Raw genomic sequence first — 27,278 nt, 5'->3', positions numbered from 1 at the left:
CTGTTAGCATCAGGCAACTCTATTTTTTCACCCCTTCCGTTTTTTTTATAATCCCTGAGAAGAGCTATTGAATGTAGCAACTTGCATAACTGTCAGCGGACCAGTCGTGTTTTACCACAGGGACTCAGACTTGGTCTAAAAGCAAGGAACTTAAGGATTTCTCATCAAGAGGACTGGTAGACGTACCGATGCGCCATGCTCGACGATATGAGAGAGAGCGATGAGCGGAAATAACGCCTCTTGGAGCAAAGACCCAAAGAGTCAATTTTTTTTTGTTTTATTGATAGCATAGCAATAAGTAAGCAACACAAATTTTGAGCAGTTCGTGTTTATTGGTAGGAATATGAAAATATACTTTCACCACAAGGACTTCCGTCACATGAATAAACAGCGAGTGTCGCTTGGAGTGTGTTTCACACACACCGGTGATAATTACGGCCAGTTGTCCCTAGTTGGATGCCACTGATATATGTCACGCTGAGAAACCACACTTCAGTCGTCTTGCGCGAAGAGAGCACTTGCATCTGCGATGGCGTCGTCTTTCACTCGATAATCTTCGGGGTCACATGAAGCAATCTGGTGCTGCTTATACACGTAGGCCATGAACTTGCTCGGCTGCAAATAGTGCAATCGAAAACATCATGATTGCCGACAAATTTGTTCAATTGTAATTTTTTTTACATAGATAACGTTCGATGATGTATTTTTGTCAAGAATATTTCTTCAAGCAAAAAGAGCTTCAAAAAAACATTTGACAGAAGTGTGTCTGCCTGGTAAATTTAATTTAGAGAAAGATGACTGACACCAACCAAGTTGAATTTGCGGAAAGAGAGCTTCACCTTGATGATTGAATCTTGAAGTAGATCCTACCGACACAAGGGAAAAGGAGGATATGGGCTGCGCTGAGTGAGTGATTATCGACTACCCTTCTGATTACTGCCTGCAAGTATTAGAGCTCATAGCCTAAAGGTAACGAAACCGGCCCTACCTTCCTTCATGATTGACAGCCGCACTGGATGAAATAGCTTTTTACATAATTCTTGAAATGCGTTCCGCAGTCGATAATCCAGGAAAACACGCTGCGAAACAGTATGCCAGCCGGTAAATAATACGGCGCAGATGAGAACGAAACATAGCTACAGTAGCCAACAAGATACAAAGAAGATATGCCGACAGCACCACAAAGCCTGGATTGCTGCAGCACGGCTCTTTCTTAAACGACGAACGATCAGGTCCTACGTTATGCATTGCCGAAACGTAATGCAATAAGAACAAATGTTTCAGAGGAACAAAGGTCGTGGTTTTCAGAATAGCAATCGAAGCAACAGGAAAAACTCGCATGCGTAGAAACACGAAGCGAGCGCACTTTTTTGTGTTTCTGCGTAATTTCCCAACAGAAAACGTAATATTGTTATATGTTCATAATTCACAAATGTTAAAACGCACATTGTGAGCTACCTGCACACTGTGGAATAAATGCTACACAATTTTTCTCATGTAGCACTGCAAAATCTGAGTTTGGCGCATTCCACAGAAGAATTAACAACGCGGACTGTATCTGGAGTCTGCACGTCTAAGGTTGTCGCGCGACTAAAGAAACACCGCTGTACAGACGTGTCACCCCGATTCGCAAGGCATAAATGTAAAGAAGCGTTTATATGGTTGACAGCGTTAATTCTCCTGGCCCCGCTCTCACCCAATTCAGCTAAATATCTCCATGGCCCTTTTCCAGCTACAAGTAAATATCCCTCTCCTCAGTCCTGCATGTATAATACGCGGAATTTCAATCGTTTACTGGCGGCTAAAGTGCTTGCGTGTTATTGGTGTTTTTTCGCTCGCTGACGGTAACACAAAACTTAATGAGCAGTTGCAGTATGCAGCGGCTATACAGTTTCACCATGATCGTAAATGACAGAATCCTACGCCTTCAGATTCCAGAGAAAGTAGGCCGTTTCCGAAGAGCTGCACTTGGGAAAAGCTCGTGAGCATATACATGTTTCTAGTGTCTCTCTCTCTCTCTCTAACACTTCTATCACACATGCCGGCTTCCGATTGCTTTTCTCTGCGTTTCGCAACTATAGGAATTTTACGAACGCTTGCCTTAGCTGGCCCTTAATTTCCGTAGTTCCTTAAGCGCTATTAGATTCGACAATTTTGGTACCGAAAGGCACCCCCCCCTTCCCCCCCGAAACGAAGTTGTACGTTCTTCTCGAACTATGAATAAATTACTTACCTTTCGTGGTTCGACTCAGCTATATAAGCTACTGCGTACTACCCATTTGAGAGGTTGATGAACGTAGTGCACCTTGCAGTTGTCTCTTTCTCAGCTCCCGGCCGCATTGCCAGGAACATCGTCCTACCCCCATGCGGCCGCTCCTGGGGGGCCAAAGGTTCCATTGTCACGCAGATATCTTGCCCCTAAAGCTCCTGCGAACTGAAGGCAGGGACGAGAAAAGAAATAATCAAGAAGGCAGAGCAAAGTGTATTTTCTACTCCCAATTAACTGTAACCATTATCACTGCTCTTAACTAGTTGTAGTATAGCCCTGTCAATTTTAACGACGTTACGTCAGGACGAGTATACCACTGAACTTTTTGTATCCCAGGCACACTCAGTAGACGTTTGGAATCACTTCCGTTGCCTACGTACATCAATTTATATCTGACCGCGCTCACGCGCCTGATAGCATGTCCGGACGGTTCGTGCTTTACGCACGTTAAATCATATCGCTAACCTAACAGCGGAGCTGAAAGCACGAGAGCCGAATTGATGGCAGAGGAGAGAAAAAGACAATGTCTGTTCCTACACCATGCGTATTAGGGCGTATATCTGGTTCTAGTGCTGCGAGATCTTGATGTAAACATTTGTGTCTTGGTTCTAGTAAACCTGAATGACTACAACTCAAACATCCATTCCACTGTATATTTCAGCACAACAATTATTTCAAACGGATGGCTAAGTAGCTACACACTTTCTTAGTATATTTGCTAACGAAACGCAAACGGGCGATATATGAAATTGCATCATCCAATTAAAGCGTGCTGTATTCTTTGTTGTACTAAAAAAATCGTTCTATATGAATCAAGTTTCAGTATAGTATGCGATTTCTAATAACTACTTCGTAATGTCTGGCGCAAGGCTATTGCGGAAATCTAGACATACTTTGGAGGATTCTGAAACTGAAGATATATTTAGCTCAGATCTTCAACTCTGAAAATGCCTTTAGTTACAGTTAAAGTCACGCCTGTCAGCAATGAACAGGTTAGCCATGTTTTTTTTTTTTACTGACAGCTGAAGAAAGCAGAAAAAGACAACCGCCATGGCAGTACGCGGTGCCACCAGACTGCTAGAGCCGCATGACGACTACGGTGCATTGATCGAGAGCAACTGGCCACAGGGAAAAGGTCAGCACAGGTGATCGGCACAATAGTTTAAATAGATGGTGGCACCCTGGTTCTTTGTAGGACCAGCCTTTGCCAACACATTTTCAATACTGGGTTTATTAGCTATGCTGCTGAGGAGGTGATTCCGAGTATACCTTATTGACAGTACAAAATATATTTTCTACTCGACAGCAGTTGTAAGTATAGTAATCATGATTAATGAACGATTACAGAGGCACAGATAGGAGCTGAATAATATTTATATTAACTGAGCGCCACTTATTCAGCCCCACATAAAAAATAGCTACAGATCGGTTTCAGGAAGCTCACCGTTAGGTAGTTTAAACATGTGAGCTAACACAGATAAACTGAGTACACTCAGTTCTGAACTTACGGAGCACAAACTTCAGATGGACGTTGGAGGTCTACTGCGTTTAGCCGCTCACATTTTAAGCATTAACGCGCCTCTATTTATTTTAACCTAACCTCTTCAAGCTATAGCTAGAATATGTTCAATTGCAGAGCTAGTTATCATGGCAGTTTATTTTTTCGGGAACCGGAGATTAATTATGAGTCTAGAGAATTCATCATACAACAGGTAGACTTGGTACTGGAACAAATTTGTCGATACAAATTAAGAAGGAATGTTCCCCACGAAACTCACTGGACAGTCCTGCGTCCTTCCTACAGGCGTCGATGTCCAGAGACGTCAATTTGTCCGAAGGCACAATGAACGTATGCGGGAAGGCGCAACGGCACGCGTCTCCCGGGAGCTCCTCAGCTTCAACCTCGCTACCGGAACTCCTGCATTGAATTAGTGGCATCTGTTAATTACTTCTACTGCATATTACCAGAAGGGCCGCTTGTAAAATCTCTGCAGCGTAAGCTCATGCGTATCTGCGTCTTTTCCTGTCTGTGGGCAATGTCTCCATGCAATCAACGCTTGACTATTATCAATTTTCAAGTGAGAATTTCTAAATAGAACAAAACTTCTTGCAGTTGATTATACTTCAGACCTTATAATGAAGCACATACATGTTTACTCAGTGCTTCTGATGTATGACAGTCAGCTAGTGGCATCTATTCTTTAATACGCTGACGCATAAAATCATGCACTAATCCGAATGCACACATTTCTACTTCAGAATAAAGACTGCAGCAGCTTGGCGATTGTATTGATGCCTTACCCGTCACCATCGTCCCTCCACGCCGTTCTTTGGGTCCTCATCTTCGATATGTGGAACGGCGAGCTTCTGCACACAGCTTGTTGGCCTGGAAAGGTTCCGCAAAACATGTCGCCTTTATTTCCAATGCCAACAATGTAGCCACCAGCAAACACCAACGAACGATGTGACGCAGTGGAGTATAACAGTTGGGAATAAGGGTTTGCTTATGTTCACGAAGCAATAAGCAACTAATGAGCATGATATATTGAAGTTTCGCTACTATATTCAGTGCTTTGAAGTCACGGTACTCAAGAGAACGCAAGTGCCTTTCTAAGCGTGAATAAATACGATACAGGCGTCTATTTCCCTATGTCTTGCTTAGTGAACTTTTGAGCGCAAGACTTTAGAGACTTAACCTGAAGAAGTATTAATACTCCAGTGAAGACCCAACAGTCCAAGCAGTCGTAGTTTAACTCACCATATTTTTACTATCAGTCCCCAAATGATTGGTGGCTATGGGAACAAAACGCCACTTTTTTAATGGCCTGTTAGTAAGGCTGTCTAACCCGCCAAGCCTACAGATATTGATATCAATGTCACTTTAAAGCCCACCTCGCGTCTTTAAACATGAGTCAATCTGAAGCATGGGCAAATTGGCAATTTTATAAGAAGAAAATTTTTATATTGTTGTCACCAAAGAGCTTAGCGAAATAATTACCCAGCAGACGGGTACCGAATTACCAGATACAAGCTTCTGTTTGTGTTGGTTACCTTAATATGTAAGTTTTTGTTTGGTTAGAAAAGTATTTTGTGCAGTTGCCACAAAAGGAAACGATTTGGGAAAGTGCGCACCTGGTTTTTCGTAGACTTCCATAACCGTCTCTAGTGCCTCGGGGCTTGGCTCCCATACCTCCAGCTGCAACGTACAAGCGCAAATGGAGATATAACTGGTTTTAGCAAGCTTGCCGATGCGCAGCGTCACTAAGTACATTTTAATGTAAAGAAGTGCTACCCTAACAAAAAAAGTGGGAGTGTATGTGTTCTGTAATGGTATTCAAAATTAAACAAGGTGTACTCTTGCATAACAACGGTACACTGTTCCAATTTATTTGTAATCGATACCTTGTGGCTCGCATTGCCTTAAGAAAAAAAGATTCTCATTTTATGCACTGCATATCAATGTATTTGCTTTAAGTGCCTTCCAGTAAGCATAGAGGAGAAAACATTTTTTTATTGTGTTAAAGTGTACTTTTCAAAACATTATCAAAGAAGATAATAGGCTTCCAGTTCTCTATTTGCTACGCATACCCCCGTGTGAAGACATAAGAAACCAAGATTAACTGAATATTCCTTTTCACCTATACGGCTCGTCTGCGGTGCCTGGTTACTAAAGACTCGTCAGCTTATTTTCTCTGAGCGGCACAGTGGCGCTATCAGCATTAGTTGCGCGCAAAACTGAATCACACAACGTGAAAAAACCGCGTTACAGATCGAAGCTCCAAGTTTCTTTTCGACTTAAGATTCTACGTTTAGTCCAGCTTGCCATTTTGTTGAAGCGTACTTGATGTGAATGGGATGGAACTAGAACTATGAGTAATAGTGCACGCAGTGTGTGAACAACAGAAATAGAAAATAAAAGTGCAGTATGGGCTTGTGTATTGACCTACTCTCTTGACGGGATAAGGCACGTCGTATGTGCGGTTCGCGGGGTCATCTGCTCTGCCACCTGTCCGAGGGTCCGCTCCCTGATGGCAGTGGCTGGTTCCCGTGCCAACACTGCCACCGCCCCTGCTGTGCGTGTTGTAGGGTGCCGGGTAGTACACAGGTTGCCTGGCCTGCGAGTCTCGTGACACGGCCAGCATCATGTCGCCCTTCATGGCATCGCAGCACTCTGCAACCACCATATCTGCGGGAAAAATTGGTTGAGGTGCGTTTATGAAACATATGTGGTCCTCTACGTCTAACACTACAATGAACTAACGCCGCCTTGTTGATGCGCATTGCCATAAAACGCCGTTGCTTACGTTTGAACCAGTCATGAGGTATACAGTGGCGTTCACAGCGGCTTCAGTTTGAGCACTGCGTCCGGCCACAGGTCCCTATTAACAAAGCCTCATTGCCTGATTGCTCTTCACCCGGAGATTTTACTCAGAAAGCACTAATTCACGATCTCAAAACCTGCTCGCCGGGGTTTTTTTTTTTTGCAGCTTGACCCGGAGGGTGACATTGGGTAAACCATAAATAAATAAAGCATAAGCATTGGCGTCGGCAACACTGCTGCAGAAACGCGGCACTGGAGCTTAGGTCTCCTGCGTACATTTCGTAAATTTGCATTGATGATGAAAAAGTCAAGAGGCGCCTAAATGGCTACCTGGGTCAGTGGGTACCTCAGTCGCGCTTTCAGGTACGTGGCGGTTGTGTCCGCTTGAAAAAAACTTTGTGTGCTATCGCAAAATATCTCGTGCTTAGGCTACACCGCCAGACATTTTTTGGATTTTTTGTTTCACTGGCAGAGCTGTATTTCTAGTTTTCATTACATTTCCAGCTATCGCGACCCAGTGCCAAGGGGGGGAAATTAAGCTATATGATTGAAAAGAAGCAGTTGGTTTTAGTTTCTAGTCTTCTGTTCTCTAGACGAAGACAACTCCTTGCGTCGAAACTTTAGAAGGCACCTTCAGCCCCCCCCTCCCCACCCCCCCCCCACCCCCTCCTTTGTTCACTTAGCGTTTTTCGGCATTGCATTGTTAGGCTTTGCGCTGCTGGGGATGTACAGAGGGGGGATGAAATCAGTGAACTGTATCTTCAGCTTACTATGCAAGGTTTTTTGTGCAAAAAGAAAGCGCTGATGAGAGCTCCCTAGGTGCAATCGACTAGTCTTCCCTGACTCACATTTCCATTTGTATGACAGATTTTGTAAAGCAAGCACTCCTGAATACACTTGAAAATGCTTTTTCTTCTATTAGGCTATTTGTTTATTTATTTATTTGTTCTTGCCTATTTATTTATTTATTTATTGCTTCACCCACAGAGCGAATTGGCATTAAAGTGGGTGTGGGAGAAATAATACCTACGCAGGACAATAAAGTCGCCGGTACAAGAACACAATGCAGACAATGCAAATGAAGCATAATTTCAAGCAATCAAACAAGATAATAAATATCAGAGCAATACGGCAATGTCTTCGTTCACCATTGTAGACACGAATTCTTAGGACAACTTATTCCACTTGTTTCTTGTTTTCGATAAAAAATGACCGTTTTTAGTAAATCTGTTCTGCGTTTTATTTCTTTTACATTGAAAGTGTCGTCCCTTTTCGGCTAAATATAGTCCGATTGAAACAAATATTGATGGCGATCAATACCGGTTTTAAAACGAAAAATGTTGTGAAAGAATTTAGGCCTAATTAGGTATCTGCGTTTCTGAAGTGTGTCCCATCATAACGAATTCTTCGCTGATGACGCACTTAAATTCCTGGTGTAGTTGAAAACAAAACGTAAAGTTAATTCTAAATCTTTACTTATTTATCACCATATGTTTTACATTTAGGGTCTGATACCTTAACATGCGTGCTCTTGTATAGACCGAAGGTTAGTAGGAAATAGCAATTCTTAAGTTTTTAAAAGAGAACCGCTGACCTTTCTGCGCACAAAGCCCAAAACACGACATGCTTTTGTAGTTACGCAGGTAACATGCCGGTGCCCAGACAGTTAGCTGGATATAGAAACCTCAAGATATTTCTATTCAGTGACGGACAATAAATTTGCTGTACAAAGGGCGTAGAGAAATTAACGGGTGAGTTTTTTTATAAAAGTAAATGCCGACACTTTTCTGCAGATTTATACTCATGCCGCATTTTCCGCACCAGTCAGCAAACCTCTCTAGGTAACATTGTAAGGAACCACAGTCAACAGTATTGATAAAAGTTCGGTATAAAACACATTAGCAAATAATTTCTAAGAAGATTATATCCCTGAAAAAATGTCTTTACGAATATTAGAAATAAGAGCGGCCCCAAACGCGACCCTGGGAAACACCTAAGGTAGCAACAGCTTCGTCAGAAACTTCACCACCAACCACAATCCTTTGTTTTCTTTAACGAAGGTATGCTTTACTCCATGCTATGTGCAACGGCATCACATTGGTAGGAACCACGTGACCACAACTGTAAAAGCAACAGGCAACAGTCAACTTTGAGGACTTTCAGGCATCAGCGCAGCATCGCCTACGCGAGAGATGAAAGGTATAATGGCTCCCTTTGTACCGCTCTAAAAAGATACGGGGAATATAGCGTCCTACATTCTTTTTCTCTTATTCTAAGCAGCTCCTCGTTACGCAGAGACCGCAAACAGGAAGACAATGCGTCGAAGGGGCATCCAGTAGTACCGTCACTAAAACGCTGCCTAGGGTCATAGTTCCGCCTCCGGAGCAGGACGAAGATGACGCCGACGACTATGACCAAGACCAGGATGGCGCTGACAATGGGCACGGTCACAGTCAGGTGCCTGTAGAAAGTGACTTGGTGATCCACCAGCTCGTACTGCCGGGAGGGAAGGTCTGCATGCCAATAAAAAAAATAGCAGCAAACAAAAACTTTAGCTTACAAATTGTTCGCTCGTCAACTTATGAGGGGCATTTTGGGTATTGCACAGCACTCAAGTGGTAGTGATTCCAAACCACTCCCATTAGCACCCGTTATTCTGGTAAAAATAATGGAATCAAGAACATCAAGTAAAATTCGTGGAAAATGAACTTTATTTATTTACTAGTTAATGTATTTACTTATTTACGCTTTATTTATTAATTAATTTATTTATTTTCAAGACTGCTAAACTCTCAGGGAGGTTGTTGCAGGGCAGAAAATACAATACCAAAGTGCAATATGAAAAAGCAGTTGTAAAATAAGAATAAGCGTAACCTCGTTTTAACACAATACCATTCTGTAACTAACAAAGAAAACAGCCCACTCAATGAAAGAACTTAAAACTGTGCGAAAAGCTCGGCATTGCCCAGAAAGAACACAGAAAAATGGTACAGTGACTACAAATTGATTTTAGTGCGAAAGGAAAGCACAAATTTACAGCCGAAGTCATCACTCAATGCGCTGTTCAAAAATGCTGTTATACCCCAGAGCAACTCGACCAAACAAGGATTTTGAACAAATGGTTTCCTTACTAGGGCAGGCATCCAGCTGAGTGGTGCTATTTCTGTGCTTCAAAGGCTACGTATTTTTCGTGAAATAGAATCCAGTAATTGTGGCCAATAACATTAAACTTCCTCAGGAAAGCCATTCAGGTTGGTACATAGCAATGTAAGGTTGGAAAACGCCAAAGGGAAGCATGTGAACCTCAAGTTCGCGTGCCACGGTTTACTACATATTTGCAAGTTTCTAAACGCCATACTTTGTAGCGTTGCCGAGGTGCTTTAAAAATAATCTTACAGGTAGGTTATGTATGCAGCGCTCGGCAATTGCAGGTTTTCTCGTCTCTGAATACATGTGGATCACGGAATTTTTCAACAGTGCTACGCACATAGTGTTTTCAAAGCACACCTCTGACATTTTCGAATGATGCCCTCCACAAGACATTGAATGTACACGCCATCAATTAGCTAACTACAATGGTACCTAGCGTTTACATTATAGTGTATACTACCCATTGTACTGTTTGCTCCGCACTTAAGCGAACGTACAACCTTTCTCCGTAATGTTCTCAGACTGAGTCCATTAAAAAAGTGCACTTAAGTTTGAAATAATTTGTACAGCACCCCTTAAAAATAGTCTCCCTTGCAGTCTATACACTCCTTTCAATGCTTCTTGAGGAATTGGAAACAGTTGAAAAACGCTTCTTTTCGCAGGGCTGTCAGCTCCTTTGTCGTGGTGTCTTGAAAGGCCTCCACGCTTCCCATCCAGCAACCCTTTTGGGCTCTCTTCACACGAGGAAACAGGAAACAATCCCATGGGGAGAGGTCAGGCGAGTATGGCGGATGGGGAGGTACAGTAATGCTGTGCTTGACGATAAATTTTGTCAAGCTGCGAGCAGTGTGCGGCCTTGCGTTATCATGGAGAAGGCTCCATTGTACAGATGCTCATAAGTCAGGGCGACGGCATCGCAGTGCATCACGCATGTGTTGCAGATCACGGATACATATCTCCAGATTCACCGCCTACCCTTGTGGGACGAAATCGTGGTGTACGACACCTGTAGCATTGAAAAAACTATCAGTATCGTCTTTGTTTTGGTCTTCTGTCGCCGCACCTTTCTCGATGCCGGAGAGCTTGTGGACCGCCATTCGGCGCTCTGCCTCTTTGTGTGAGGATCGTATCGAAAACACCATGTTTCGTCTTCAGCAATGATGCTGTCGACCAATGCAGCATCCTTGTCTGCCTCGGAGAGCAAATCAGCGCTCACTGATGCCGGCGTGTCCTTCTGGTCCTGTGTGAGGGAGTGCGGCACAAGTCTGGCATTCAGCTTTCGTTTCCTCAAGTTCTCATGCAAAATTTGGTGGCATGTTGTCTTACTAATCTCGAGAGCATCTGATAGCATGCGGACTGTATTGGTGCGGTCTTGCTGTGCGATTTTCTTGAGCCGAATCATGTTGTTTTCATTCCATGAGGTTGAAGGGCGCCCTGCCTTGTGTCCCCTTCCACCGACGTTCTCCCCGAAACGAACCTCTTGTGCCACTTGAAAACTCGCGCCCGCGTTAACGTCTCGTTGCCGTAAGTGTCACGAAGGAGCTCACACATCTTTGTGGCTGTCTTGCCAAGCTTCACACGGAATTTTATGTTTACACGCTGATCGAGGTGGACGTCCTTCTCTCCACATTCGCTCACCGTAGAATGCGCTGACGACTAGTGACAACGTATTTTTTACATGTGCCATCTAGCGGCTGCCTCACCAAATACAGTAATTAACTCAGGTTAGCGCGAAGAGATGGCGCTACACAAACGCACCAACATTTGTTTTGGGGAATTATTTCTAGAGAAGAACGTAAATCAGTCCTGAAACTTTAAGAACAAATGTTGTATACTATATAGATATTTATAAGTTTACTTATGAAGGCAGTATCATGTGTAACTTTAAACGTTGTTTTCTATCACGTAGCATTAACTAGAACAAAAGGTGGGAGTGAAAAGCTCATTCAGCTGTACATCACCTTCGTGCGGAGAATTTTCTTCATGTGTACATGCCTCGCGACTTGTATGTCACATTAGGATAAACATAGGACTTGACCGTACATGAATAGACAGCACAGCGCTGCTCAATAATGTAATCTCTTCTGTAATGTGTTCTTTGTCCATTAGCGCAATCCACACCATGTTTTTCTCCCATATTTCATTAAGAAGCCACAGGTCAGCCCCCCCCCCCCCCCCCCGCAAAATATTAGAGATCCCTGCGGCTACCCGCATTAGAGGAATGTGAAAGCACTGACGCCTCCTCCTCACTTGTCGCCTTTCAGCTTTGGCGCCATGGTTGCTTTTCCTATTTCCGTAATTACTCACCTTAATTAACCAATTTTACTCTGATTATATCCTCTTTTCAATTGAATCACCCATTTTTCAAATTTGGCGCCACAATTCGTTTTCAAATTTGGCGCCACGGTTCGTTCTCGGCCACTTACTATATACCCGTCCAGCCTATTCAAACGTCCATTGACTTTAGCTTATATTGTAGCGATAGCTTCATTACGCTAGCACTTCGAGCCCTCAGCTTGGCCGCCCTTGAGCTGCGTGGCCGCCCTTGAGGTCCATGGCGGCGACGTGGCTGGTCACGTGATGGGTTACGTGGTTCGGAGGGGAGGGAGTGAATTTAACCAAGTTTAACCAGAGGAAGAACGAAGATAAAGAACGGGGGAGTGGAGAGAGGGAGAGGGGGAGAGATTGAATTTACCCAGGTTTAACCAGAGCTAGAACTTTGACATGAATAAAGTTCAAGCCGCTACGTGACTACTATGTGTGCAAAACCAACGTGTCTTCATTTTCAAGCCGAACCTAAGCATAGCCAGGCATATGTAGCTATCGTGTCACTCCAGGTTTAACCAGAGCTAAACCACAGCCAATTTGTTTTAATGCCTAATTGCAGCACTTCAAACTTTTTAATCGATTGCTGTTCATTTACAAAACACTTTTCAATTTATTAAAAATTTTTATCCAGCTTTTTGCACAATTTTCTACTATTTTATCATCCTTTGCCATTTTGCCGTCCACTAATTATATCGACGTCCGCACTGCTTCAACGTTTTGTCTACAATTTTTGGCTGTAATTAATTAACTAACCATTCTATTATTCTTTTGACATAATTCTTGTGGGGGGGAGGCATCAGCCTCACATTCCCGTCTTTCGATTAAAACTATCGTTTGGCGCTACCCCTTTTGAGAACGTCACAACTGCTGCGGACACGTTTTGATGACCCGCTTTGAAGACACGACCCCGTCGAAATAGCCTAGAAATGCTTTCGCATCACAAAAGGTTTTACCTCCCGTCACGGTGAGCGTTGCGAAGGTGAGCTCGACTTCTGTGGAGCCGGCGTCGTTGTGGGCGGACATCAGCAGAGTGTACCAGGAGCCCGGAATCAAGTCCGCCAAGTGCACGAGCTGCTGCTGTGGCACCACATTGTTCGAGTGGAGTGTCCATTCAGAGGTCGGCGATGAAGGGGAGGAGGAACGCTGCTCCTGGCGGTACTGGACCACAAAGTACAAGACAGGGCAGCCGCCGCCCTCCCAGGCGTCCAGGTGCAGAACCACGAACGTCGAGTTGACCTCGAACAAGCGGCTTGGGTCCGGTTCCACGGGGCCTGGGGGGAAACGTACGTTTCCTGGGTTCTAATAGCGTACTGTACCAATCGGGTGTTGCAGTTCAACTTTACAGACAGTGTGCGCGATTGAACCTCGCTTCTTAAGTGCAATAAAATTCTCTGTTTCACAGCGTTGGTTGTCATCGCACTTTTCTTTATTATGAGCACCTGAAAACACTGCTGGTTAGAAAAGGCATATGAACTTTACTGCCGTAGAATGCTCAGCACAAGGCTTGCGCTCGGTTAAGAAATTGTTGCTTCGAGTAGTTTATTTTTCTTCCGAAAAAATTGTCTATTGGGTGCTTCCGTCAGGATAACTAATTGTATTATTGAACTATTTTACGTCGGTAACGGACCTACCCCTGAGCACGGGTTCGTTCGCTAGCTAGGTAATACTGCGCTTTGCCAGTCGAAGCCTGAACTCTAAAAATAAAGCAGGTTCAATTCCTTTCTGCTTCGTGTTTTTTTACAGTTTTCATATTTTTGTTGAGAATGTAGTATGTTGACGCTCACGTCCTCCATTGGTCCGCACGCTCAGCGTCTCTCCCTGCGGCCCTCTGCCGGCGCGGTTGGCGGCCCGTATGTAGACAAGGTACTCCGTGCCGCAACGCAGGTCCGACAGAGTGAAGGCCCGCCGGTCAGGTGGCACAGACACCTCATGCCAGTCGCCTCCAGCCGCTTCTTTGTAGTACACTGAGTAGCCTGCAACCGAGGTTACGCAAGGCATCAAATGAAAGCCGTCATTAAGATCTTATTTTTCCGTACGCCAACCTGCTCCTTATCAGAGCCACAAAGTTATAAAGAAAACAAAATATTTTCCGGCGCAAAAGCCCAGAAAAGAGTGCGGAAACGCGAATACAATATACAGGGAGAAGATACTCTACCGTTTAATGCATGAATCTCACCTATGATGGGGCTGTCCTGGAGCTGCTCGTTTTCCCAGTGGAGAGATATTGATCGCGCTGTGGTGGCACCTACGCGCAATAATGGTGCGCTCGGTGGGTCTGCAAGAGAGTCAGCAGTAGGTTTAATGCAGATACAGGATGTAAAGAAAAAATAACATATGAATAAAGAAATTTACAGATGCGGGGCAGAGTTTAGCTTGCTATACGGCGATTATGTAAAAAGAGAAATCACTTCAATCAGCATGTTTTGGACATAAAAAATACTTCGTCGACCAACAGCTCTAATAAAGTAAACAGTTACGCAAGTCCATGGTGCTGTTAGAATGTGTGCTTGGCTCAGCACCGTCTTTTAGCTCGTTCAAAAAAGGGGGTGGGGCACAAAATTACAGTTTTTTTCACCTCTAGGAATAAAGTCAGAGGGCAGCTGTACAACGCCGTTCTTTTTCCGAATCCCTGTATACCCAAGAGAGCCCACTTAAACAGGGCCCTAGATAGACCACACGGTTAATGTTGCTTAGACGACTACAGGAAAAATTAAATACATATATTTGTTTTGTGCTACATACGATGTTGGTGACAATTACCGGACAGGATTGCAGCCCATAGTTTTCACGGAGAACGACAGGACGCCGCTAACCACCAACTACACTGCCGGGAAACTACTCTGTATGGATGCGCGCAAAATTTGTTAAGTGTGTTCATTTTTTTATATTTTCGATTTCCCACAGCAGGCCAAGTGTCGCGTTTTGACTCACAAGGAAAATAAACTTAATAAGCATGTCTAAAACAGCACCGGCCTCGAAGGCATCTGCAGTGAAGTCTCCATAGATTAAGACCCATTCGGAAATCAAGAAGAGACTTCAACTTGGCAGTGATACTGTCAATATCAGATACAAGATATATTCGTATTGCAGCTCCGGTAAAGTAGACGCAAGGCGGTTGACCCCCCTCCCAATGTTTTGTTTCTAAAGCTCGCGACCGGACTCCATTTTTCTGTCACAAGGCTTCAAGATCAAATCTTCACGTCCAGCTGCTGAGATTTTCCCGGAAACCTCCCACTGAAGACCTTCAAACAACGAGGACCCTGTATACGGCGCAAAATACAAAAATATTCTTTCCTTCAGCGCGCCACATGTCAAAGCGACCCAGTCTTCCTGAATGGTCAGAATGACCAAGTGGCAGCAGGGGCAATTTCGCTACTGTTTCTCCACGAATGGACATTCGGCAAAAGCTGCTGCCAGAGAGCGGAGGTCGTTTCTATGCTACTCCATCGCTCAACTGAAATAAGTAAGCTTGAGGCTATATAAATGAAGCGAAACCAACGCTTTTGGTGCCGAAAATGTCGCCCTTTCGGTACTTGGGTGGTTTCAGTGTAGACCAGCGCAAGGTCGTCTGCCTTGCAATCGTAGCACAACACAGAAGAAACAAAATAAACTGACGAAAGGAGTCCCCTCTTCCCCCATCTCTCTTCATTTTTGGGGAGTGAATCGCTTTGCCGTCATCTTCAGTCGCACTTTATTCCAGCGCCCAAAAGCTTGAAAACACTGCACCTTCAAGCAAGCTAGGATGATGTATAGATCAGGGCCATACTCATGCGGTTTACGTCATTAGCTGCCACAGCACCTTGCTTTATCTTCTTGCTGTGGTTCCTCTAGTGAAGGCTGTCTTAAAAATAACTGAAAAATCTTTCTAGGTAAATTATTTGAAAGTTTCCTTTAAGTTAGGCTATGCTCTAGAAGCCACAATTGAAACTGAAGCTTAGAATACAGTACACTGGTGCTTCCGATCAACAATAGCAGCCGAGAGAAGGGATTTGTGTATTGCTGCCTGTACGTACTGGAAATGAAAGCATTTAACGACATAAACGGAACCTCATTCTTTTATTTATTGCACTATATTATTACTCGCAGCTCTGCATACGGTAAACCGTGAGAGGGCATTGATGCCTGACGCTGACTGGGCACCTTGCTTTTTGATTCAGCTGTCTTGAAAATTTTCGGTGTTTCATACGAACAGAGCGCTCTATGCCGACGGCCCTACTGGTTTTTTGCCTGCTGTTACTTCACTTATTCTTATTATATTATGCTTCTTGAACTTATATTACTGCTCTTCTAGAAACAGCTGCGGCCTCTGTGCCCGTGTACCCCCCCCCCCCCCCCCCCTCTTTCCCCAGCGGCAATGACGGTTTGGAGCGGTTGGAAGCACCTTTCGCACACCCACTGCGACCACAGGATGCCTTCTCCGGACCACTCACTACAAGCACCCACCACCTAAGCAACCACCTCCGCACTCGAAAAACCTCAACTTACTCCAGCATGCTCTAGCCTCTAGCCATTAAAAAGCCGCGCAGTGCGGAACGACAAAACGATTGAGAAATCCAATAAAAAATACAATGGAAACGCGTTTAGTGTAAAGGTGAAATGTGCTAACAATACTGCAACGCACATTTGTCGCATCACTTTTTCCATAGCGACCAACTGTGCATATTTATCCCACTGAAATCCTCTGCACATTTTCGCTCGCAAATTCCTACTCCTTTAGTAAGCATCTTACTCCTTAACCACTGTGGTGTTCATGTAGACTTCGTCCCAATGGCCTAAAAAATCCTCTGAAGCTGAGTAGTAAGAAAACACCACGAGTAGAAATATACACTTATAGAATAGACCCTAAGACGATTAAATGTTCCTAGCGCATTTGAAAGGCGGATATTTTTGCTGCAATAAGATGTTAGTAGCATGTACAAATAGAGTAAAACAGTATGTTCATGGAGAACATGGAGAGAACAGTTCATGGAGAGAACAGCCTAGGAACGAGTAAATGCCATCACTGCTGAAGCCAGCTACCACTCATTATTAGAAAAGAATTATCGCACACAATTTATTGTAGCTTTAAAAAGCTGATTGTAAAAAAAGGTAACATAGAGATTTCGGCATGTAATAAAATTCCCGAATATAGAGAAGCTTTTTCTCACACCAGAAGTTGATAAGGAGCAATTGGACACCAAGCGTTGTAAATGCATTTATAGTGGTGAGAGGAACTTAGCACTTTATGCGGCCTTCGTAGTCGATAAATTAGACGGGATTAATTTCAACCTCATGTCAGCTTGCGAAGCCTCAGCAAAAGGGCACTTAGTGTTTCGCCTCCACTGAAAATCAAAGACCGTGACCCCTGCTCGAAGGCGCGAGCGCTTCAGAAACCGAGCGCAGTAGCCATTAAGAACATTTCATACACTGCGGAAACAGGAGTGCCCCCTCTTATCACTAGAACGCATGGCAAAATGCGCAAGCGCATACTCACCAAACTCCATCGTTCGCACCCTGACCACCTCGGATTGCGGTCCAGCACCCTTGGAGTTGAAAGCCTGCACAGTGACCACGTATTCCGTGGAGCGCCGTAAGCCTGTTAGCTCGTAGCTTAGCCGGTGTGGCGAAGGTTCCGCTGCGTCCGATGGTCCGACCATATCGACCGGCCTGCCATCACCCCCTCGGCTGGCCGGAGAAGAAATCAGTTGCGACGGCGCCTCGAACGTCTTGAATGTGAACGCTTCTGTGCTGGAAAGCTCGCGGTATCCCACGTAGAAGCCCTCGATCTCATCATCCGAACTTGATCGCCGAGGATTCTGGGATCCGGGAGCAGAGAGCAATAAAAGCGGGTGATTGAAATTCGTTGTTAAATTACTCCAACCTTAAATTTTTTGGTGCTGTTGTTACTTCCATGCTGGATAAATATGTGGCAGAAAAATGGTTGTTATCGTATCATTAATGTCAGCCTATCTACAAATCTAGCTCTAGTAGTGCATAATATAGCTTTGGCTTTCTGATTTCGATAACTGTGCTAGATACTTGATTTGGTTTTCCCAATAAAGTATTCATATTATGAGTAATACTACGAGGACTGCAATTCGGAGCACGGTTTTTCAAAGCATGTCACCCCTGTGCGCTTTCTGACACCCATTCTAAACTCAGTTAGACTCTTGGTAAAAAAAAAATCTCTCCGTTCGATATCAGATGCTTACATAAAATAAAATATCAGTGTATAAATGCACATTCCGGTATATATTGCTGCCTGCAGCATTTGTCCATTTGTTCTAGTAACGAACATTTATGATTTAAGTTTTCGCATTGATTGCTCGTAAGACACTGTCTGCTCATGAATAAAAAAATTCGGATTGCCTAGTTCCTTGGCATAATCAAAGGATAAGGAATACTGCACGGGTTGTCTCCTAGGGCTTACCCTACCTACTAGTTGTTGACAGATATCATTCAAAGCTTTTTTAAAGGTTTTTTTCACCTATACAACGTTCGCACAGTCTAGAATTGGGAATTTCACATCGTCAGTAAAATCATAACTAGAATATACTGGTAACCAATTGCTTTTTGAAAACAGAGGAATTTCTGCAAGTTGCTCTCACAAGAAAATATACGGGAACCAATTTATCGCATGGTTGGCATAAGAATAATTAATTGATGAGAGAGGCGGGAAGCGGGAGAGAACATCTATAATCCAGACCCTATTCTCAATGAACTAGACCAGTGTTCATTATATTGCGATGCTGATAGCCTTACATTTGAATTATTCCAAATAAATGTAATTCATAAAATTGTAAGGCCTAGGAAGAAGCCGTAAACTTACGTCGAAAGATACGGATATAGTCCTAGTATTCGTGGCAGTCGCTTGAACATTCTTTGGAGGAAATCGAGGAGCTGCAAAGGTAGAACAGAACTATATTAGGTTGAGGTTAGCTCATAAGCCCTGGTTGGAATGGCAGGGAGATATCGTAAGCATGGGACAAAGGTCAGCTAAGTGGCTTTTGGAGCATGTGCTCTTACAAAGCATAGCTCCTTTATTTTTGGTGTTTTTCGCGTATGCGTCATTTCAAATATTCCGGTCCATCCTTCCAGCCTTTGGGAAGCCTCACTACTGCGGCCACAAAGTTCAAACCACGTTTCTCGCTGTACATGAATATTAGCTGTTTCTCTTGAACGCATCCTATTTCGTGCATTTCTAAATGGCAGTATTCCTAGGTTATGTTTAGTAGTGACAGTCTGTGCACAACACATTAACGGAAAGGTTTGTTGATGAACTACGCAACAAAATGTGCAGCTGAAGGCTCTTACAAATCGTTGTTTGTTGCGGCGGCAGTGGCTTTATTACTCTACGTATTTAAGGCATTCTTCGCCTCCAGTGCGCAAGAGAAAAACAAATCTGCGTGAACTGGTATGATTCTGTGAAACAAAGTTCATTAAAGTTTGAGGCTTAATTCTCCTGTTGCAAGGCACTTGCAGAACTGAACTACCTCGCCTCCCTCTGTCTCGTTCGGTTTTACAAGAACAGAGCAGTATACGAAGAAAGCCAGCAGAAAGCACACTGCAGGATTTTATGTATTGTATCTGAAATTATGTCAACCTCAAAGCAATACATAATTGTACGTTGTCCCAATCTAAATGAACAGAATTTTTGGTTCAAACTCTTTTAGCAGATGACTAGAGCCCGTTTTTGTGTGCATTCTGCGGCTGTTTTGAAGCACTGAATATCCTACCTAGTCCCCTTCCCTGATGCAAAAATACACTACCCCTCTCAATCCTACTTACCCCACAAAACCTACCCAACACCCTCTCCTCTACTTAAATCACATTCCCAAACCTCTTTACGAAAATTACATCCCACACGCTCCGTAGGTTATAACTCCCTCCGAAAATTTCAATAATACGGTAAATTTTATGCAACCATCCGCAAAAGTACTCCCCCAAACCCCCTCCCCCCCACCCCAAACAAAATCCCCCTAAAATACCACCAATTCATATCAACATAACACCATTATCTTCAATCCACACCACTATTTTAAACACGAAACCCCCCAACGTGATTATTGACCAAGTTTTGTAATACATGGGCTGTGCTTCAGTTCCCCTCATGTGGCAGTCTCATAGCCCACTCTCATAGCCCAGAAAAACGCTTTGGATGTTAAACCCCCATAAAACATAAAACAAACGTGTGGCAGTCTCCTCGCACTCTTGTTTACTGGCACTAGTTTCTATTTCTACTTCCATAGCACTGCGCTGAAGTGTTCAAGTAGGTGGTGCAATTCTCGAATGCGATCTTTTGCCAAGGTGTGTCCGATGACATCGCTAAAGCCATCTCCCGTTTATCTGCACCCTATCTACAGAGTATCAGCAAATGTGCCGAAGGCAACGGACGAGTCTTCTTAAGACGTAGAAAGGACACTGTTTTTTCTCCGAAAGCCTGGATCGTACTAATCACCGCATACACAACCAACATTGTGCGTGTCTTGGACACCTTGCCCCTGCAGGCTATGTACTTGATGCGCGCAATAAAGAAAAAAATATTTTTCAGCCAGAAATTGAACCCTGCGGACGATTTTCGTTATATGACTGCATGGTAAAAATTGACGCATCAGGATTCGCACTCTCTCGTTCTCAGTTTAGCCCGCAATCAGTCACACACGTTCAACCGCTACGTTTTTTTCTCTTTACCTTCTCATACACTCTCCCTTAAATGTTTGGGTGAATAGGGCGCAAGCCTGAACGATTCCGCAGTTTCATTTCTCGCAGATATTTGCCTATGATGGCAATATATTTTTAAGAATTGCCCAGTGAAGAAACACAAAAATTCTGGTGACGATTTACATCCCGCTCCTTCGTGTCACTGTTGAGTGGGAGCGTGATTCATAAACTTCATTCATTTCAGTTTACTATGGCTGCGCTAAAGTAGGTGATCATCTATGAACTTCTTACAGCTTCCTCGTCATGTGAGGTTTACCGCACCATCTGCTAGCCTAACTAAGCAAGGTGAAAAAGCGACTTCTAAGCTGCGTCACATGTTTGGTCTCCTGATCGGTACGGTTCTGATGCAGAGCTTAATTTCCATGCAGTGTGGTGGCACTTAGGCGGGTGTTTATTGTAACTGTGCTATTATACTCGTATATCAACAACAAACAGAACTCGTTGACACAGAAAACTTTGAACCCCGCTGTTCCTGCTTTCTTCCGCTTCTTTTGGTTCCGACAATCTACCGACATTCTGCACAGCCACAAGTGTGGAATGCTTCTTCTTTATAATCCTGCCTACTTTAAAACTGTTAGTAGCGCGGTCAATTTATGGATATATCAGCCACAAAATACTCAAAGATACACTTTCATATAGGTAACCTTATTACTGCGCTTTAATCTCCCATAAATGAGCCTATCAAAACTGCGTTACTACCAAAAAATTACCAGCAATGCTGGCTGCCCTCTGAAGAGGCTCCGGAATTTTCCTACCGTGACTATTTTGAGCGCATCTTCATTTACCAATATAATATTCGAGGTTTTGGATTGTTTGACGTTACAAATTTTCACCAATCTGCATGAACGTCTGAGAATCACGATTCACATTGCATCTCGCTGCAGATGCAAGATGTTGCAATTCCGGGTGCAGCAAAAATTCGCTGTATACTCCTATAGCTAAGGTTGCTCAGCTTCTAAACACCCACGGTATGGTGGTAAGTGATCACAAATTCTGACACTAACAGCTAATTACTCAAACAGGACTCAAGACACAACAGTCATACATAGCGGGTTTTTAGAGCACTTATAGTACAGCAGTTGTTCCAGCTAAAAAAAAACGTAGCGTTTAAAAATGACTGACGGTCCTAGCCCAGAGAAACCAACTGTGAGTTCTTGAATGTTGCGTGACTGACTTTGGAGTATTTTTCCCGTCATTCAACGGTAATAAGTAGTTAACTTGTGCAGCATTCTCGGACAAAACTTTTAAAAATGAAAAATTGTAAGGTACATCTATGGGAATATTGAAGATAATTGTCTATTCTTCTGAGGTCTATCAAACAAAATCTTTTTTTTTTGAAGTGTTTCCATTGATCGCATCGAACAGCTAAGATTCCATTGGAAAACCAAAGGGGAACGCTTTTGACGATAGCAAAAAAGTTAATAGAAAAGAAATTCAAGAATACCGCCTTGAGATCTGCCGTAATATTGATTGCTATAGTGAAGCCTTACGTTATGTAAAAAAAAATTGTGTTAATCACGTGACAGCGAATGTCAATATCTATCGCCCAAAGCACACGAGAAGCACTGTCACGGACAGTGCTCCAGAGAAAAGCAGTTTTTCTTAGGTCGGACGCACCTTGAAACCCAGAAAGAGCAGCGCTGTCACGCAGGAGGCTTTCGTGTTTTGAAGTTTTCTTTTAAGGTCGGTGAGAAAATCTGTTTTAGGTATTTACACCTTGGTACGAACATTTCCGGCAAAAGTTTTCGAGGCGATTTACAAATATCGCACTGATACTCTATTCCTGACTCCGATATATAAATGGTTAGCTTATTCTTATTTACAAATTAAGCTTCAATAAAGAAAAAAATACGGCTGAATAGGCCATGCCGCTCTCAACAGCACTTCAAAGGATTCCTTCCCGTGTGACACGCAGTATTAATTTTTAAACCTTCGCCACTTGTTGCCTGGGCACGCGGTATACGCAAACATCAACTCCTCAGCAGCGTCCAAGTGACTGCTAGTAATACTACAGAGATATTCGCAACTGGTTTCTTCTTGGTCTTTCTGGTCCAGCGCAATTTATAGCAATGGTGTCTTGACGCAACGGTCTCTTGACCTAGAAGATCGCATATTATGTTTTTTTTTCTCGCTATGATAGCCCTTTCTGGCAGCAGTCAACGCCATTAGTTTAATTCGAAGAAAAACCAGGCGGCGCGCTAGTATCGAATCAATGACCTAGTTTCAAATGTGTCAGTCGAAGCCAAAGTGTGGATACAGGAAACAAACGCCAGGAATTCTAAAGATGCGGCAGCACTCACGCTCCTTGGAAGTGGTGAATTCGATGGGAGCGCTGTACTCGCCGATGCCTAGAGCGTTGTGGGCACGAACCCGCAGCTGGTAAGTGGTAGCGGGCAGCAGACCTCTAATGGTGGCCTTAGTCTCCAGGCCTGACACTGACATGGTGTCCTGCCACAAGCCTAAAACACGAAAACAAGCATGTTTTGACATTAAGAACTGTACATCATATCAATCGAGATAACGTTGGTTGATAACTATGATTGTTAAAAATTTGAGCAATTTTTTTTCAAGTGTCAGAAAGAAACATGAACCTGAAACGCCATCTAACGAGTTTTAGTTGCAAGTTTAATTGTTTCAAGTATTACGCATTTTTTCATTTTTAAATTTCTTATTATCAGTGGTTGCAAATATCTATAGCTAGAATTTATAAATATAATCTTATCTAACGACTACATGTGAGCGGATAGTGTTTTTTTAGAAACAGAATCGAATAAGAATAGTGTGGCAATATCCGTACCAAAGAGTGAAAGAACAGAATCTAATATGAACAAAATATTTGTGTCATTATACGCTACTTGTACGAATATTTTTACAACAAATATTCGTGCTGAATGGGAAGCACTAGCAGAGACGGCATAAGCCATGGAATTACAGTAGTAGGAGTCGGAAGATGCATCACTGCTGTTCGCTGCAAGGGCATGCAACAAGATGTCTGTACATTAACACTGTGGCCTTGAGTAGTGCACATCAGAAAATTACTTTCCGCAATGTTGATGGCGAGGTAGAAAGTAACTATAAATCCTAAGTGATGAAAGGGACGTGAGTATGACACATGGCCTCCGAAATCGGGCATATCGTTAGGGTTCGGTAAGCCCGGCTGAACACTGTCGCGTCGCCAAACTTTGAACGTCATATACGTGAGCATTATGAATGCCACCACACGAATGGGCCGCGCACTGACCATTCGCAGCCACATGCTGTGCGGCGTCAGAGTGGGCCCTGTTTTGTTAAAAGTCACCGAAAAAACTAAAGCGTGTGCTGTTCAGATTTCGTGCCAAATATATGAAACCTCTTGGAGAACTCGAGCACTACATCGGTTTGTTCTGATTTAATTTTAAGATTACCCGTTTGACTCGTGCAACTAATTGAATAAACGAACATCGGATTCAATATTTTGATATTATTTAATCATCTCGCGCGCCTGTTCCTATGACTGTAAGAAACTATTTTGTTCTGTCGCGAATGCTTAGAAATGCTTCAGGCCGCTTGTTGAAGCATGGCTCACCAAGGGCTTCTCTTTGCCGTGGAAATTGCTCTACGTGCTTGTATCTGACATATGCAGTTAACAGGCAACAACCCCTGAAACTCACATCTCTGCTCTTTTGAGCCAGTAAGGAAACAAAGTACACAGGGAGAAAACTGCCTCTGAGAAGGAATAAGTCTACGATTTGAGCAACGCAGACGTTTTGTTGCCTTGAATATATTGTCAACTGAAAGTAAGCAAAGGGGACGCGCTGTTAGATCTTGGCGAGAAAATTTAGCCACAACAAATATTTAGAAGAGCAAGGTTCCGGGCTAGTTCGTAATGCATTTTAGGGGAGAAACAGCGCAATGAAACACGGACACACGAAGAACGGACACACACGAGCGCTCGTGTGTGTCCGTTCTTCGTGTGTCCGTGTTTCATTGCGCTGTTTCTCCCCTAAAATATTTAGAAGCAGAAACAGCGATGTCCCGGGCTATCTAGAAAAAAGAAGGTTACATTTTTGCGTCATCCAGTGTTCTTCTGAGAAACGAATGTTGCTTTCAGGTGTTAGCTTTTCACTTTTCTCGCCGTAATGTCAGGGTGCAGGAATTCGAGTCGGAGAAAACCGCATTTTTATTGAGGCGGCCCTCCGTCAGGCTCGTCGCTACGAGAAGCTGGTGCCACTTCGATGCTGATGACGACCAGAGGAACGGTGATGGCAGACAGCAGTGGTCGCCGCAACCGGAGTACTTTCCTTCGCTCGTCAAGGAGCGCTTTCCGAGACGACCTTCTGAACGCTTTCGAAACCGTTGCTCCTGATCTCTGGCCCGAGGCAGCCATCATTTCGTGGTCTAGTCTCCGCAGGAGAAAAAGTAAAAAGCGTGCAACGAACAAGACCATTATCCTTTTTTCCTTCAACCTCTTTCAGTTGGCAGTTTTGCCTTCGGAAATAACAATGTCCTTCCGCTGATCTGTGTGTCACATTTCTGGAGCTTATGTACACTTTTTTCGACTTTAGGAAGCCTCTTAATTCATGGTGGAACTGTTTGGCAGTCCAAAATTACGCCGATGCAATATGATGTTTTAGTTTCTATTTTCTTTCTGTTTTGCGATAATCAAACGTTGCTGGGTCGCATTAATTCCATAAGATATGACGCATTTCATGCCTTTTCAGAGCCCACTAAGACCGTTACTTTGCTGTAAAACAACGGGTCTTGAAATCCAGGCACTAACAGAGTAATACACTAAAAATAGTCTGACTTCAGCCCTTCGCCGCTTCAATTTTAACCATTTGGTTCTCGTTGACCATAAATGAAGGCACAAGTTTTATTTAAAGCTGATTTCAAGATAGATTAACGCAATCACCTATAAAATGAACTAAAAGAATAATTAATCAATGCAGGTTGTACTGCACCACAAAAGTGTCACGCTCACCACAGCTTCCGAACAAAACCAAAATAGGACCTAAAGTACAGCACGGTCAAGTTGAAACACTCTGCGAGGCTCGTCATGTTCAAATTGCTCTCTCTTCAACTGCCTTCCTCTATTTATTCGTCTATTTATTCCACTTCGCTTCTTTCTCTCGTGTTCTTCTGTTCTTATTTCTGTTCTTCTTTCTCACTTGAGAATTTGCGTCGGTTTGGATTAAATTGTATTGCCTTGCATCGAATTGCAATGGCATGTAGTGGTGCCAAAATCTACAGCGGTCTTCGCCCTCACGTCGCCTTATGATGGATATCGAATAATGGCGGTAGCCGTTAAACGGCCCAGGGGAACAGTCTCTCTTCGTCATCATATTGTCATCATCGTCAGCCTAACTACGGGCACTGCAAGACGAAGGCATTTTCTATTACTGTCCAGTAACACCTTCCTGTGCAAGCTGCCCCATTATTCCCGCAATACTTCCCAAGCTCATCCACCTGCCTCATGTTCTGCCCCACCCTGCTACATTTGCTTTCTCTTAAAATTCAGTCCATCACCTATAACTACCATCGGTTTTTTCCTTTGTTATTACATGGCCCGCCCATGCCCATTCCTTTTTCATTTCGACTAGAATGTATTAACGTCTGTTTGTTGCGTGACTCTGCTCTCTTCCTGCCTTTCAATGTCAGACCTATCATTTTAACTTCAGTAGCTCAGAGGGTTGTCCTAAATTTGTATTCAACTCGTTTCTTTAGCCCGTACCTTTCTGGCCTAGCTCATAGGTGAGTAGCTTACGGTACGGGTATTGCATACATTCTGTTGGGGATGCTGGTAAACTGCCAGCCATGATCTGAGAGCGCATTCGAAATACACTAGATCTCTTTATTACCCTCCTAGCTATTTCCCTGCCATGGTCAGAATCTGCATTCGCTGCTTGCCTTAAGCAGATGTATTTCCTTGTGCCCTCCAGCGCTTGACTGCCTATCGTAAGCTACTGCTTCCTTCCTAGACTCTTGAACAGTACTTTAAATTTCGAAGTATTCTTTAGATACACTGTTTTGTCCTGCTTTTTTAGATTCTAGACCATGATTCCCAGTTCATCCTCTGAGTCCCTTCATGAACCAATCTCATAAGTGAATCACAAATCACAAAAAAATCTCCAGTAATTCTTATTCCCAGCTGTTCCCAACCAAGGTCTCTGAATGGCTCCTGTAAACAGGATGTGACAGCACTGGAGAGCTTGTCGCCTTGCCTGGCAGCTTCCTTGATTAGCAATAATTATTTTCTCTTTCGAGGACTGTGGTGAATGTGCAGCTGCTACTGATATTTTTAGTGCTTTTACATAAGCTTGTTTGATACTTTCATTGCATAATGGTTCGCCCTATATCTCGATGTCCTCATCCCTATGTATCGCAGAATTCTGTCACTCCCCTGTTTTTTTGTAGGACTCCAACTTAACTTCCAAGCCATTCGCATGTTATAACTTTGTGGACACCTACTTACTTTTGTGGATCATATGCTTTGTATTGGTCCACTCCTGACCGGTAATCTGAGAAAGATCT

At 43.5% G+C, this 27,278-nt stretch overlaps 1 protein-coding gene across 1 annotated transcript in view; it reads right to left on the bottom strand.

The window, feature by feature from the left end:
- Window positions 1–316: 316 nt before the first annotated feature.
- LOC144130428 (cell adhesion molecule Dscam1-like) overlaps window positions 317–27,278 on the bottom strand; it is a 207,113-nt gene continuing 180,151 nt past the window's right edge. The window contains exons 16-28 of the mRNA XM_077664349.1: window positions 23,069–23,227; window positions 18,877–18,947; window positions 17,542–17,863; window positions 14,245–14,343; window positions 13,853–14,041; window positions 13,022–13,339; window positions 8,933–9,103; window positions 6,217–6,455; window positions 5,402–5,465; window positions 4,571–4,655; window positions 4,048–4,187; window positions 2,306–2,434; window positions 317–615 (exon numbers count right to left, since the gene is read on the bottom strand). Coding sequence (XP_077520475.1) covers window positions 2,400–2,434; window positions 4,048–4,187; window positions 4,571–4,655; window positions 5,402–5,465; window positions 6,217–6,455; window positions 8,933–9,103; window positions 13,022–13,339; window positions 13,853–14,041; window positions 14,245–14,343; window positions 17,542–17,863; window positions 18,877–18,947; window positions 23,069–23,227 — 1,892 coding nt within the window. The 3' untranslated portion in view covers window positions 317–615; window positions 2,306–2,399. The remainder of the gene's footprint in view (window positions 616–2,305; window positions 2,435–4,047; window positions 4,188–4,570; window positions 4,656–5,401; window positions 5,466–6,216; window positions 6,456–8,932; window positions 9,104–13,021; window positions 13,340–13,852; window positions 14,042–14,244; window positions 14,344–17,541; window positions 17,864–18,876; window positions 18,948–23,068; window positions 23,228–27,278) is intronic.

Source organism: Amblyomma americanum, chromosome 4 (assembly GCF_052857255.1).
Source record: "Amblyomma americanum isolate KBUSLIRL-KWMA chromosome 4, ASM5285725v1, whole genome shotgun sequence".
Classification (NCBI taxonomy): Eukaryota; Metazoa; Arthropoda; class Arachnida; order Ixodida; family Ixodidae; genus Amblyomma; species Amblyomma americanum.
Note: the sequence above shows the minus strand (reverse complement) of the source record. Positions and strands in the feature narration are given on the sequence as shown.